The sequence below is a fragment of the Nannobrachium achirus genome (assembly GCF_963921795.1).
Source record: "Nannobrachium achirus genome assembly, chromosome: 16".
Taxonomy (NCBI): domain Eukaryota; kingdom Metazoa; phylum Chordata; class Actinopteri; order Myctophiformes; family Myctophidae; genus Nannobrachium; species Nannobrachium achirus.
This window is the reverse complement of record NC_137823.1, coordinates 37,979,510-37,995,045: the sequence shown is the minus strand read 5'-3', so window position 1 is coordinate 37,995,045 and position 15,536 is coordinate 37,979,510. Positions and strand designations below refer to the sequence as shown.

General features: G+C 44.1%; 1 protein-coding gene across 1 annotated transcript; it reads right to left on the bottom strand.

The window, feature by feature from the left end:
* Positions 1–12,387: 12,387 nt before the first annotated feature.
* Positions 12,388–15,083, bottom strand: vrtn (vertebrae development associated; the record flags this gene model as incomplete). The annotated part of the gene is made up of 2 exons (XM_080744900.1): positions 12,388–14,289; positions 14,772–15,083. The coding sequence occupies 2 exons, from the start codon at positions 15,081–15,083 to the stop codon at positions 12,388–12,390; spliced, it is 2,214 nt and encodes a 737-aa protein (XP_080601026.1).
* Between the last annotated feature and the right edge of the window lie 453 nt (positions 15,084–15,536).

The following is a 15,536-nucleotide window of genomic DNA, read 5'->3' as shown; positions in this document are numbered from 1 at the left end:
AAAAAAAAAAAAAAAAATATATATATATATTTTTTTTTAAACAGAAACGTGTGTGACGTCACACGCGTCAATTCTCAGAACAGCACTGTTCTGAGAGCTTCTCATCTCTGTCTTCCCAAAACCAGAGAAAGACACACTTGTCAGAAATAGGACTTTGTGAGGATAGAAGGTGCCAGTGGGACACCAAAAAAAGGTTTTAAAATAGAAAAAGTGAAAATTCATGGTGTAGGTCCTTTAAGAACGGGTGAACAAAAATCCTGCCATTGTTAGTGCAATAGCACCCGTTAGTTTCTGGGATTTAATAAGAGAGTGGACATTATTACCACTGGTGCGCTAATCTTCCCGGGCCTCACCGCGACTGTCCGTGGCTTGTGCTGAAATAAAATCTGGCAATTAGCTCTTATCGTGTGGCACGTCACACAATAGCCTTCACCGAAATGAGTTCACGGTTCACGGTCGCCGTGTTTTTAATCACAGCCCAGAACATTAGCCATCAGGGGAGCTTGAGACAGTGCTATACTGCTCACAATACAGCTCATCTGGTCGTTACGGCGGTTCAAACGATGGGGTCGAGCTCACTAATAAGGCTGTGTTATTAACACAATCGAACAGGGCATTAGCATGCAGGGTGTGATATGTTTTAGCTGCCGAGGCTGAGGGGCTTTTCCAGACTTCGGTCCTTTAGCCTTTAAGCCGACGACAGCCTCCAGAATACCCTGGAGAGACCACAGCAACACCGGACCCCGTAGGAAGCCCCAGTTCTGGGAGGGCTTTTGAGCCACATGTGAGGCCATTATCCTGGCCTGACGTGGAGTAAGGTTTTTAGAGTTAAGACAAAAAAAGAAAACATTTTAGTTAATTGAAATAAAAATAGAAAAAAGACTTTGGAAGAAAAAAATAAATGGCACTATATGTGTACTTACAATACACCAACGTACTATAAATTTGCGAGATCTCTGTCCGTTTGTCCATACGCATGTCTGTCTGTTGTAGTTCACGTATCTCGAGAAGCATCAGACTTCAAACTAGCCACGGGCGTTGCCGGTGACCCCAGGGAGTACCGTGCCCGGCCTCAAGTCGGCCTCGGATAGGTGGTTGTCCAGAACGAGTGACACAACCGATATGCCCATAACATTTTGAATTTGCAATCTATCACCATTGATTTTTTTTGAAAGATTATACTGTACATCTTTTGCCACTCACTATAGGAATAAACATACCGGTAGATCTTATTGACTATGAATGGATCATAGTTTTTACATCTGTTAAATATACTGTTGTGGTGCAGTGCATGTTGCAGGGCTTAAAAGAATCTACAGTACATCCTGTTAAAAGCTTTTTTCACCACACAGTCTATCAACAATGTATATTAACATATCAGTAAATATATAACAGTTATCCTCAACAGTTACCTGTTCTGTAGAGTACAACATCCCAGTAGTGCATGTGCAATGCAAGTGTGTCAGAGTGCGCAAGGTGGTGTTTATTGTGTGTTTTGTTCTGACAAACAAAGGTAGCTAAAATCAATGAGTGTGTCCAGTGAGCCTTTATCTAGGCTGCCTCCACTGCTACTGTACTGCCTGTCTGCTGTGCACAAAGGAAGACTGTCTCAGGACATGAATCTACTTCCTGTTTTCTCCTACGCCTAGACGCCCACAACCGGGTTTAGCCTCAGTCGGCCTTCCACAGTGGGTATATCTGCATGATATACAGAAAGTGAATAGTATACCGTCCTTTCAAAGGCTCGGCATACTCAACTAAAAGGTTGGGTGCACATTTGAGGCAATAACTAAACATCAAAAAGACTCACCAATTTGAAAGTCTTTCAAAGCATTGAAAATAATGCCGCAGCAGCAGTCACAGCAGGGCGACGAATGTGTTTCAGCCGTATAGACCGCCTAGGCGGAAGTGACCTACTGTATATAGTTTTCAGGAGTCATTCATTAAGCAAATAAAAAATCACAACAATTGAATCAATATACCAAGCTGTTACGACATACAACATAATCAAAATAAGATTTACACAAATCCCACCAGAAACCGAAACCAAAAGATATTTTCTTTTATATGACTCTAATTCATCATTTGTAGGTTACTTCTGTGGTCAATACACTGATGAAAATGTGTACGTTATTGCACTGTGCCCGCTGGTGTAGCATCTTAAATGATTTAAAAGACTTTCAATTTGTGAGTGAGGTTGATCTTCTGATGTTCATATAGACTATCAACAATGAATGTATATGAGTGGAAATAAGCGAGGTTCACGATAAGCACTGTCCCTAACAACTTAAGCCCCATATACATCATTATACAACAAAAATAACAACATTTCAAAACGTGACAACATGTTTATCGCAATCGACACTACTTTTTCAGTTTTCCTTTAATGACATGCCCAAAATAGGGACACTAGGCTAATGCTGCACACACTGGCAAACATACAGGCTACCATTAATTTTCAATGGAAGCCAGCGACAAAGATACATTACATCCAACGTTTGTAGCCACTCCAAAAAAGGTTGAGCTTCTTTCAACTTCCGCTACAAAGTACAAATATTTGGTGTATCTTTGTATCTTTTGTATCTGCCAGTGTGAACACAGCATAAAAGAGGAATCTGTCATGGTATTGAAGTGTATATGTCTCAGTAGTTCATGTGCAAGTAAACGAGTCAAGCAGGAGTCAGTAATAATCCCAGAGAACAAAGCAGAACAGAAGAGGGTCAGGCTTGTGGTGGTTGCGAAGCCTGATGGCTGTATTGGCACAAGAGGCTTTGTGGTGTGGGATAAAGTCAGGGGTCTGACCCATTCATCCTGCTTTGTGGGAAATCACTACGGCTTCCACAGGGGACCGTGCAGACCTCTGCTGCTGGGGTCCAATCATGGTGGACAGATGGTGGCCGGGACAACAAACAGAGGATTACACGCACGACTATAAAACATGGATTAAACACGGCGGGCTTTATTTGTTTGACCTTTAAACCCTGATAATAGCCTGTTGACATGTGGTCCGGTCAGCACGAGTAGCAGTGGTAATACACTCAGTACGGCACCCCAGACCCCTTTATCTGTCGATGTCTTTGTCCTCCTTGATCTCTCACTTTCTCTCTCTCTCTCTCTCTATCCCTCTGTCTGTTTTTCTCTACGCTTTCTGCACGTCTTTCTCTATGTCTATGCATTCATCAGCTGGGAGGGGGGAGGGGTGGAGGCAAGATGGATACCTAGACGATGGAAGACGTGATCACTTATTGATTCAGTTCATTGAGTTCATTCGGTTGTCAGTACCCAGATCTTCGTTCAGTACACAGGATTGTATACTGAGGTGATGGGAGTTTTCACACTGAATAGTTACCGGTAAATCTCACAGACACATCTTTCTATAAATGCACAGAATCTGTGTGTGTGTGTGTGTGTGTGTGTGTGTGCGTGCGTGCGTGCGTGCGTGCGTGCGTGCGTGCGTGTGTTTCTCGTGCACTCCTCCAGAGGACCCGAGGGAGTGGGAATTCGGTCAGACCGCCCGTTGTCCCAGATATCTGTCCAGGGTAGACATTAAGAGAAATGTGCCACTACAGTGACCCATCAAGAACGCTGGCCCCACAAAACTCTAAACACCGGCCCAGGAATGATAATAAATATTTGTTTCCTCCACATGACATCTCTGTGACAAGAGACCGTCTCTCAGACTCTGGCCTGACTACGGCAACACCAATTTGCACTGATGCATGTAGGCTACTTATTTGGAATCCCGGCCGGCACACAGATCTATACCATCACAGTCACAGACAACTTCAACAAGTAGGTCGGGAGTGGCTTATTGTCAGTATCAGCCGGTAACACGAGGGAGTCTGTCCCCGTTACAATGCGCTAGACCTCTGGGAGATGGACTGCTGAGGTGGAGTGCCACACCTACCATCAGCTCCCAGTACTTGCCGCACAACTTGCCAAGCCGTGCTACTCATACGCTGAGTTGGCGGTGCCCGGAAACGAACCCTTGACCTTGCGGTACAAAGGTCTAAAGCTCTACCGACTGAGCTACCCGGGCACTTTACAAGAATTTATTACACAAAGACCTATACCTCACTCACATTTTAGTTATTTACTATTATTACTATTGCTACTTTTTGCTATTGTGTCTTGTTGCCTAGATGCCAAAAATCTAATAATTCTACTCTCGTATACCTGTATACCTGTATATGAGATGTAGCAAATAAACAGAAGGTTGGCGAAGGGAGCTGAAACTGCAGAAAGTGAACAAACAACACTTTCCCCCCCGCATCCTGCTCAGAGCTGCATTCCACTCACGCCTGCGAGGTCCGCAGGCAGGCACAGTGCGATACATAATAAAACACTACCTTCAGCCCACTACAATGCATGCTATGCTGTACATCCCAATTCACAACTTGACATATGCTTTGAGAAAAGAACGCAATTGTATCAGGCTTATAAAGTCGACAATAAAAAAAGTTAAATGCTGGTGTCAGAGTGGATTATGTCCTCGAGGTGCCACGGTTTCAATTCCGCTGCCTGTTATTCTGTACATAAACTGAGGAAATAAACAAACAAAGTGACTTTGTGTCCTGTAGTGCATGGTTCTCAAACTTTTTTATTTATTTCAAGTTCCCCCAGTTTGGTATGCGTTAGGTCCACAGACCTCACTCTGAGAGTGTACAAATGGAATCAAATGGACTCCTAAGGGTCCATTTGGTTCCATTTGTACACTCTCTGAGTTACTGTCCCGTAAGGGTCCATTTGTACACTCTTACGGGACTTAAGGGTCCACAACTATTAATCATTTTGATGGGGATCCCTTGGAACCCCCTGAGCTCAAGGATCCTACGCTGAGAACCACTGCTATACCAACCACCACTTGCATTACTTGCAGGACCAAATTACATTTACTACATCTATCAATATATTGCTAACATAATTATGAAAATGAAAATATTACATGCACAGAGCCTTAATTAAAGAAATATAATTTGAATAAAAACAGATTATCATAATTTTTATAGAAGTCTAACAGCTACATTTATCAATGTATGCCTTTGTTTTTGCTGGGAAGGGTACTGTTTTTCCTATGAAGACACGCTTGGGAGCGTTGTGTTAACTTACAACGTTGCAAAGAATCTTAATTGCTGCCTCACAGACATGAGCAAGGGAAATTAGGAACCTTGTGAAACATAGGCGTTGAGATTGCAACATAGTGTCTCAATGTTGCATTGCGCTGTTCAGTAGTGTAGAGTAGACACAGGTTTCACAAACAGTAAAATATTTCAGGAGAAATATGTATATTACTAAGATGGCTCAGGGCCCCTTTTATGTCCATACATGGAGATCCCTGTCTGTAGAACCAACCACATAGATATGGGCTGTCTTGTCCATCTGTCTTGGCCATATGGATTCTGTTAGTGTGGTATGTGGCCGATGCGGCCTCCATATATGGGCATTCCCACATATTCCCATAATTTTTATGACAACAGGGAACTCCATTTATGGGCATAAAAGGGATTCTGTTAGTGTGACATCACAGTGAAGCCAGAGCGGGATGTGAGAGCGGCAAACCCATTCTGTTAGAGTGGCTCCCCTGACATCACAGTGACATCAGAGCATGATGTCAGAGCGGCAAATCCATAGACCGTAAAAATGTGTACACATACGGACATACGGGCGTATACGGACAAGCTGTGGCGGTTCGGATAGTAAACTGCGACCTATGGTCGCAATTAAAGAGATTACTGATTGATGTACAGTACACAGTGTCCATTTGGTTCCATTGAACTCTCTCTGAGTTAAAGGAGCACCGAAGACTGTCTAGGGAAGGGGTCTTCAATGACCAAGGACCCCTTAGCTGAGAGAGAGATGAAGCAGGGACCCCCCATTGTATAAAATTGTGTTGCGGACTAAAATTCTTCATAGATTTCATAGATAGCTTGATAAACTTGTTTGACAGCACTGTCTTTACTGTTAATGTATTTTTTGTTTATTTGTTTGTTTACAGGTCATCTTCTCTATTAATATGTTGGACTCATCATGATAATGTTTACTTTTCACTTCATCACCAAATGTCACACTCTGACCTCGAGTGAAGGTAATATTGGCCAAAAGGCACTTGATTCAACCTTAAAAATACTTAGAAAAAGCCAAAAATACTCAAGTTCTTATGGTGCAGAAAGAACCAGTGTTTTTATTTACCCTTTTCAGACAGTCAAATAAACTTGACCGTTGGCTCTGTACTTTGGTCTGCTCTTTTCCCCCCTCTAGTACACCAAACCCCTTTGCTGAAAATAGCCAATATACAAGCTCACAACGTCTCGCAGCACAAGACAAGGGCATAGTATCCGGCTTGCACGTTGAGGCGATATAGGAAGAGACTTCAAGAGAAAGTTCATATGAATGGCCGCTAGTTTCGCTGTTTTCCTCCCTGCTGGTACCAAAAAGTATTATGCTCCATTCAAGTGAATGAGTTTTTGCTGAACTTGATTTTATTACCTTAATAAACATTGTCATGAATACAGTTTAATAAAGTTTAAAGTCTTCTTTCTATCACCATGATATGTGTTTTGCTAAATTATGGTCCCAGGTATTTTTAAATTGACGATAAAATAGCATATGCCGTAGGGGGGGGTGTGGCTAGCTTGATTGACAAGCTCCCAACCAATGTATTAACCCACCCCCCGCTCTGTCCCAACTCTGAGGATCCCCGAGGGGTCCTTAGCCTGTGTGGGCTGTAGGGTGGATTGTGGATCCGGAAAATCAAGGCCAACTGTTCTTGTGTGGTTATCGTACAGTCTAGAAATAATATCTATTATTTATTATCCATTTTGACATACAGAACATGCCTTTCTGTCCATTGTGGTCTTTCTCTCCGTTTCTACAATTCCCATGATGCATGCACATAATGGGGAACATTGTGCTAGCAGATAAACAATGTAGAGCACATAAAAGCTGATAGATGTACCACACTGCCATTTCTACTTCCTCTGTCCCTGCACAGGCCTGATAATTCCTGTTATTATGAGGTTTGCCAAGTGCAAGTGAACCAGGGCCCTGTTTCTCAGGCAGCGCCTCTCTACCCATTCAGCTATGGCCACTCTATCGGAACACATATTATGCACTTGACTTGACACGTTAGACTTTGAATTTAACATAATTGTGTAGTCCAGTGGTTCTCAAACTTTTTCATGTCAAGGACCCAGAAATTGACACTTACTAGCCCGCGGACCCCATTTGAAAAGATATGCCTGCCAGGACCCCATAAGAGAAGATATTCACGGCTCTAGCCGTAAATATCAGTGATTCTCAACCATTTTAATTTCAAGGACCCCCGGTTTGACATGCATTATTTATAGGCTACGGACCCCCATTTAATGGCATTTCTGTCTCTGAGACCCCAATTTATATTGTAAAATCAATGTCAATTTAACTCTGAGCGTGTACCCTAACAGACCCATAAGGATGTATTTGGTTCCTAACTATCATTTATCTGGAGACCCCCTGGAACTCCCTCAAGGACCCCTGGGGGTCCCCGGACCCCACTTTGAGAACCAATGCCATAGCCTACTGCAAGAGGCACAGTATGTTTTTCAAATACATAACACAATACAGAAACAGGTTTGAAAATGTATTTTGGAACTCGGAAAACACATTATCAAAAATATATATTTTAGATGTATTTTGGTCATTATTTTTCTCCCATATTCAACTGTTTTGAGTCTATTAGGTACTGATATTGCACAAGCAAAGTTTTCTTCCAGAAAGACTGGAAACAAAGTAAGCTCTGGATGACGTAAGGCCTCTCATTTGTACTCCCTACCTCCCTCACTTGATTCATGTGTCTCTTTCCCTCACTGCTTAATTTATCACTGACACATTTGTTTCCAAAATCCTACCTGGCTGCTGTAATATTGACTGCTGAATGTTGGATTATGATTATTAATGGAGTTATCACAAGCAAATCTGCAAGAGACACGCTGTGCTATGGAATGTGGTATAGCTGCCATCAATGTGCTATTGATTTTGTGTCCAAAACGGTGAAGGTGTGACTGAGAGCTCCCCTTTCTCTCAGTAAGCAGCTGAAACGCTGGAGTCCATGCCATGTAAAGCAGACTACTGCCATCTAGTGGAGAAAACTCAGTTTGATGATAAATCACACCAGTAAACTTCACAGCTCTGCTGCTAATATCTGATTCTGTGTTTGTCTCTTTCCCTTTTCCACACCAAGCTGTAGGCCTACACTGCCAATCTGCAATCCTGCTTTTCCCTCCAATCCTGTTTGTAAGGATCCACCAACACTCCTACAAAACCTTACAGGAGTACATGTGGGGTTCAAAGTCCTATATGAACAAAGTCCTATGTGTCCTCTCTAAGTGGATTGATGACCAGCTCAAGTTCTATATATTAACTTTTTTTTTTTGCTCTTCTGCAAACTTCGCTGACTGTAATAGCAGGAGATGTTGCAGTAGCTGAAACCCCAGAGGGAGCGCCAGTTGATGCACAGGTGCCTAAAATGTGACTTTACTGTGGGCCCTTGCTAGCCTGAGCAAATCTGCAAAAACAATTTTGTGGCCATGTGATTTTTGTATTTTTTCACATCCTGCAGGGGCCAAGGAGGGGTCTTGAGAGCAGAAGACACATTTCCGCCGGTCCCGTCCTGTGGTCGTCGTCGTGGAACTCTCAGAGCTCTATTCTTTAAAATCCAGGATCTTTCCTTGGCCTCTAAGGAGTGCACATACAAAGTTTTGCATTGATCGGTGGTGGTGTTATAGGTAAAAACACGAATCGGCCTATTATAGCGCCACCATGAGGCTGATGTGAAATGATGTGGCTTTTCTTCCTCGCCTAGTGGGAACATGCGTGCCCAATTTCACCAAAATTGCACGTCTTGTTCATGATTTGAGGCAAAACTGTCAAAAAATTTGTTATGCATAAATCTGCATCATGGTGGTGCTAGAACAGGCCCATATGAAAAATGTGTGTCTGAATTGGCATCCAGGGAGTGTGTATGCACAGTTTGGCAGGTACTGGGCTAAGGACGCCGGAGATTAGCTGGTAACAGACGGACGGACGGACAGACGGACAGACAGACAGACAGGGGTGAAAACATATTCTCCCCATGCATTCAGGCTAGGGGAGACATTAACTGACAACAAAAGCATTGCTTACTGTATCAAAAGATGTTTCACAAGAGGGCGCCAATGTCTACAATACAGGTTACTTGGAAATATTGTATTCCTAATTTATGAGAGGAGTAGACAGGTGCATTTTGCTTTGTATGCACATTGCACAACCTACAATATTTTCATATTTCAAAAAGATTAGATATGTTAAAAGATGCTTAATCAAACAATTATAGCTTTATCCTTTTGTTATTATTATTATTAATATATCCTTGCAAAATTAACATTGGATTCCCATCAGCCAATGCATCTCATTGGAAAGTTGAGCGAAGACACCATGATGCAGTTAGGGATGGGAACCTGAGACCTTCCGCCCCAAATAGGGAGTGTTTATTCAATAATGTGCCTGAGTTGTATTTACAGCAAGCACATGAGACAGATCTTTCCCTGTTTTATAACAATTACTGTTTTTACAATCCAGGACAGATTGTAAATAATACAAATTGTTTGAACAGATCTGTTTGATACAGTATGTTATACAACACATCAGCAGTGTTTGGAGTTGATTTGGAGGTCCACATAATGTCCACTGGAAGCTTTGTCAGCATTTTGTAACAATGCTAATAGAAACAAAGGGAATCAGTTAGCCAGCAAACAATCAGGAGGGTGATTCACAACATGGGGCCTGAAGACCCCCAGGGGTCCTTGAGGGGTTTCCAGGGTGTCCCCGGCTAAATGATTGATAGTTAATCTTCACCATTATTGTCATGTACAGGTTAATACAACTAGAGAATGTACCTAACCGTACTTCTATGTAGCTACAGTCAGGGACATGCTGGGCCCCTGATTCAGCCTGGGAAAAAGAGTTGGAGTGGCCCTCATTTTTTTTTTTTTTTTTTATATTTCGTCGTTGTCGGGTGTAAACCTTGTATGTCCAAAACCGTTTATTTTGTATTTATCGTTTTAAAAATGATTTAAACTAGTGAAAACAGCCGATCTACAAGCACACAACGCCTCGCACCGTGAGGCGTTGTGTGTTTGTAGATCTGCTGTTTTCACTACTTTTGTGCAATGGCCTTGTATGATGAAGTTATAATTTGAAACTTGGAGATACGAGGTTTCTGCCCGACAGAGATGATTTACTTTGTTGGCCGCCCAGCCCCCAAAATGGAACGAAGTCCGACATTTTATTTTAAATGTTTTACTAATGGCTGGCCTGGACCGGCCGGGAATGAACCGGCCGTTCGGGAGTTGTCCCGCTTTTCCCAATGGCCAGCATGTCCCTGGCTACAGTACAGAGACACTAAAGGGATTAAATGACAGACTTTATCATACTAAATCAGGTCTAAAAAATGTCAAATTGGAGGAAATGTCAACTGGAGGAAAACCTGTATCAAAAGGGGGATCTGGGGACTGCCCTAAAGCATATAAAACCAGTGGTGCTTGAAATTAAAAAGGCTTAGAATCAGTTAAAGTGGGCCTAAAACTTTGCTCCTGCTTTATCACTGTGGACAGAACCCCCTTGCCTCCCCCCTCCCCAAGTATGTGCTTACTGCTTATCATCCCAAACACCTCTATCCCCCCATGCATACAATTACCTCCATCCCCCTATACCAGCACACTCATTAGCACACGCACAATAGCAACTCTCTGAATGAAAGCCACCAAGTAAAAACAACCACTTGTGTGTCGGTAACGGTTTTCAGACTCCTCTAATAGTTTTAACCCTCTCCCATTGTGTGTGGGGAAGTTAAAATGTGAATGGAAAAACCTGGAGATGCACACATGAACACAAACATGGGCCCCAGTTTAACAGGAATAACATACACCGCATTGATAATGGTGATAAAAACCATAAATAAAACCAATAAAACCATCCCTGCGGTGAAACTGGTAGCAACAATAACTGGATGGTCGTAGTGTATTGACAAAAGGGTCTAATTGACTGCATCAGACTTAATTAAGAGTGCCTACAGCATTCAGCAAAAAAACAAGTTTATATTTGAAAAATAACTAATGTTACTGAAAAGTGTGGCACAGTGCATACAAGTAAGCAACAGTTAGCACAACATGGTAAGTGGTAAGTTTAAGCAACCGGAAGAGTAAAACATGCTGGAAACAAATTCAAGATTTGAAAGATGGTTTATTTATATTGTGCTTGCACAATTATGATTGAGCATAAAACAGGCTGTTTATCATCTCCATGAGTAAGAAAAAATAAATGTGCAAAGAACAGAACAATTTTAACAAACTGCCTGCCTGTTTGGAGAGAAACCAAACCGAAACAACCTGGTCATCAAATCCATCATGATTACTTAAACATTCAAGAGTGTATTTGCAAATAGACAAAAGGAACGGTGGGTTTCAAAAACATAGAAACTGTACAAAAATAAACATGCTCATGTGAGTTCAAATGGTGCAAATAAAAAATAGAATGTGCAGGTGCAAATAAAAAATAGAATGTGCAAAGTGAGAGACAAACTCAGCTGCCTGATTAAGACAGTACATTCAACAATGTGATGGAACTATTATAGTGCAAATAGTATCATAAATGAAGCTTAAGACTATTTTGGTTTGGAAGTTGAAGTTTCTTAATGTGCGACAGCAGAAACCAAACACCTGAGACAAAGTGATTCGAGTGAAGCGTGTATTAAATTCTCAAACAGGAAACATCCCAAAAAGGATTGAAAAACTGTACATAATTAAAAAACCTTTTTAAGAGATGCAAAAACTGAGCTTTGAAAGCAAGTCTTTGCATCATACCTCTATGTAGAGGAATATAAATCATGAAAGGCTAGGAAGCTAACAGTCAGATGCATTAACAACAAAATCTCACAAAGTGAAGCATAAACTATTGCAGTGAAATAAAAAGGAAAATAAAGGATCCCGCATGCAATTGGGGTGTCAAAACAAGAGAATGGCACAAAAAGCCATCCTCACACCAGTGACTTTGAACTGCCTTTTGCCTGAAGGGAAACACAGGAGTTAAGTGGAACCTCAAGACCAAGGTGGTCTCCTTTCACACACACGTGCAAATTTCCATGAGGTAGAGGGGGGATGTGGGGGGGACAGAACAATACATTCAACTGAAACTTAACCTAGTCGAAAAGGGCTGTGCCATTCTCTTCAGCAGAACATTATGAAGTGAAAACAGTGTTTATATACAAAGCGAAAAGTACATTGTTTGTCTTTTGTTCTTTTGGGGCGGATAGAGCATGTATTCTGCGAGAGGGCACCCTCAATATTTTTTTTGGGCTATACATTTAGTGTACACTCATCCATGAATCAGAGGAACTCCGTGATGCAAAGCGCGTTTCCACATGTAGTATGTCGAGCGCGGCGTGAGGGGGAAAAGGGACCTGAACTCTTTGAACGTGGGGAAAGACTTCTCCTCGAAACGTTGCTGCAGGAACAGCTTTGCCTTTGCTTTGAAGTTGGCCAGAGCCACAACGTCCATCACAAACATGTGGTTCTCTGTGGGCACCATGCCCATGCTGGGGACAGTGTACAGAGAAAGAGAGCCGTTGATGTGGGACATGGTGGGGCTAGTCAGACCCTCAGGACTCCCCTCAAAGGAGAACACATTCTGACCGGCCATCTTCCTCTCCATCGCCTCGTCCTCCATCTGTGTAGTTGCCCTCTCCTGGCTCCTTTCAATAGGCTCCTCTTTTATCTGTGCAGCGGCTCTCCCCATCGCCTGCTCCTCCATCTGTGTGCTGGCTCTCCCTAGGCTCCTCTCCATCGCCTGCTCTTCCATCTGCGTATTGTCTCTCTCCAGGCTCTCAGACACACCAGCACCGGGTATGATCGTCTGCTTCCTGCTTCGCTCATTCCGCCACTGCCAGTACAAACAGGGTGACATGGACGGGTACTTCAGCTTGAACTTCATCAGCGACCACTTGGACCGCTGAACGTGCCTCTTTGCTTCATCTCTAAGGTGCTTCTTACTCATGTATGCCACACGGAGACTTTCGTGGTTTCGCCGGAAGAGCTTGATTCTCGGAGCGGCGGGCTGGACGGAGGCAGAGAGAATTGGTGGGGAAGGCAGACTTGTTGGACTACTCGTTGGACTATGGCTCTTGTCGGCGTCCGAGCTGTCTTCCCCGCTACCAGCGGTGGGCTTGTAGCCGCTATTGAACAGCATGGCCTCCCTTCTCCAGTTGTAGTAGGTGGACCTGGAGATCCCAGGAAAGTTCTTCTTGAAGGCCCTGAAGGGAAACGAGGTGTTGGTTGCGATGCAGGTCTGCAGGCACCGCTTGGCGTCCTGCATCTGGGCGACGTTCTGGGCACGGTCCGACTCCATCTGACCATAGGTGAGGCCGAACATGCTGGCCACACTCTCGTGGTTTTCCGGCTCGCTCTGCCTGGCCTCTGGAGAGGAGGAGGACCAGGACTCTAGCTCTGCGCTGTCCCCGGGACTCACCTCGCCGGTGGACGGCGAGGTGTAGAATCTTCCCCCAGAGGACATGAGCTCCTGCTTCCAGTCATAGTAGGTCGACCTGGGAATGCCGGGGAAGAACTCCTTGAACTGCTGCAGAGGGACGACCTTGCCCTCCCGGTAGCAAGCCTGCAGGAAGTGCTTGGCCTCGTGCCTCACCGCCGACTTTTGCCGGTGCTCCTGCGACTGCCTCCGCCAGCGGTAGAACGTGGTCTTGGTGATGTTGTACTTGTCCTTCAGACTGGCGTAGGACAGCTGGGAGTCCTTGTTCAGCAGCAGCAGTGTCTTGCTCTGCTCGCTGGCGGGGCTGCCCGTGTTCAGGTCCGACGCCTGGGCCAGCGCCACAAAGTGGTGCGGCAGGAATACAGAGCCGGCCCGCAGCTCCCCGGACCACATGATGTGGAGGGTCGGGGCCACGTCACCCACACGGGGCCGCACCAGGCGGTTAAAGTACGGACGGATCTTGAGGTTGAACATGGGGTAGACGGAGTAGATGTTGCAGCGCAGCACCGAGGCCAGGGCGTACACGTGCCACATGTTGGCGTAGGTGTCGGGGAAGCAGGAGGCCTTGACGTCGGCGTCGAAGATGGCCTCCAGCACGGCGACGGGCAGGTTGAGCATGGCCTCCGACTCCTCAGCGCACAGGCTGAAGCGGACAGCCTGGAGCATCATTCTGGAGTCGATCATCCCACACAGATAGTAGCGCTTCCACAGGAGCATCTCCACCACGGTCCTCACCTGAGAGGAAAACAAGCAATCATGTTAAAATCATTGATGATGACAATTCTCTGGATATTGTTATGCCACATGATGAAACAATAGAACAAGAGGAGTGTGTTACTATAGAAAATGAGGAAGGTATGCTATAGCAGTGGTTTTCAGGGACTCGTTCCTTTAGGGGTGGTCTAAATTGACCTTTACAGGTCTGTAACTCTGACAGTGTACACATGTGTACACTATCAGAGTTAAGGAGAGACCTTGACATTTGAAAGTTTGAGCACACTGTGCTATAGCATACACTCGACCACAAATATTCTCTAAAGTATTTAGAAAGTAGGTGATTCAGCACGTTGTAAGCTTGTAGATTGACAATTTTCTGAATGTGATTTGCATTTCTTATATTTGGCAGCACCGGTTAATCTCCATACACAGATTACGGATCAATATATAAATAATTGGTGCTGGACGTGACAATGAAATGCACATTGATCTCTGCTCACCTGCAACTCTAAGCTGAGCGCCGTTGTGCCAACCAGCAGGACGCTGGCGGCGTCGAACAGCAGGTTGCCCTCTCCCTTGCATGCGATGGGCAGCAGGTCCCCGGGGGCGTCCGCAGGATACAGGCTGTGGGCGATGTCATCGATGTCTGTGGCGGCAGGGAAGTCCTGGCAGAGGCTCTGGGGCAGCTCGAAGGGGGCCAGGATGTGCTCCACCTCACGGGCCACTGACATGAGGGCCTCCAGGCCAGAGTTCTCTGTGGCCGCCTGGAGCTCTCCCAGCACGGACAGAACTACCTCACTCCTTTGATTCATCATACCTGTGGCACACAAAACAGCTGTTAGATCAGTGATTGTCAACCCGGTTTTGATACATTATACCAAGGACCCCCATTTTAAATGTTATCTTTTATGGGACCAAATTCTACATGTGTATACTATAAATGTTACACACCCCCGGTGTCTGAGAAACAGATACCTAACTTTATTAAATACATGATTTATGTATTTAGGAGATTTAAGATAAAAAAGATCTTAAATAAGATGAAAAGCTCAAATAAATGGAAGGCTGGAAGTTATTGTAATGAATTATGTCTAATTGAATTTCTGAAAATAGGATGCTATACAAATAGCATTGTTATTGTGTGTGCATTGTTTCTGCTACACAAGCAAACAAGCCAGCTGCACTAATGTGTGTAGCACACAACAGAGGGAATATTACAGCATGACTGCCTGGTTAGAGTCAAACAAACGAATTATAAATAGTTT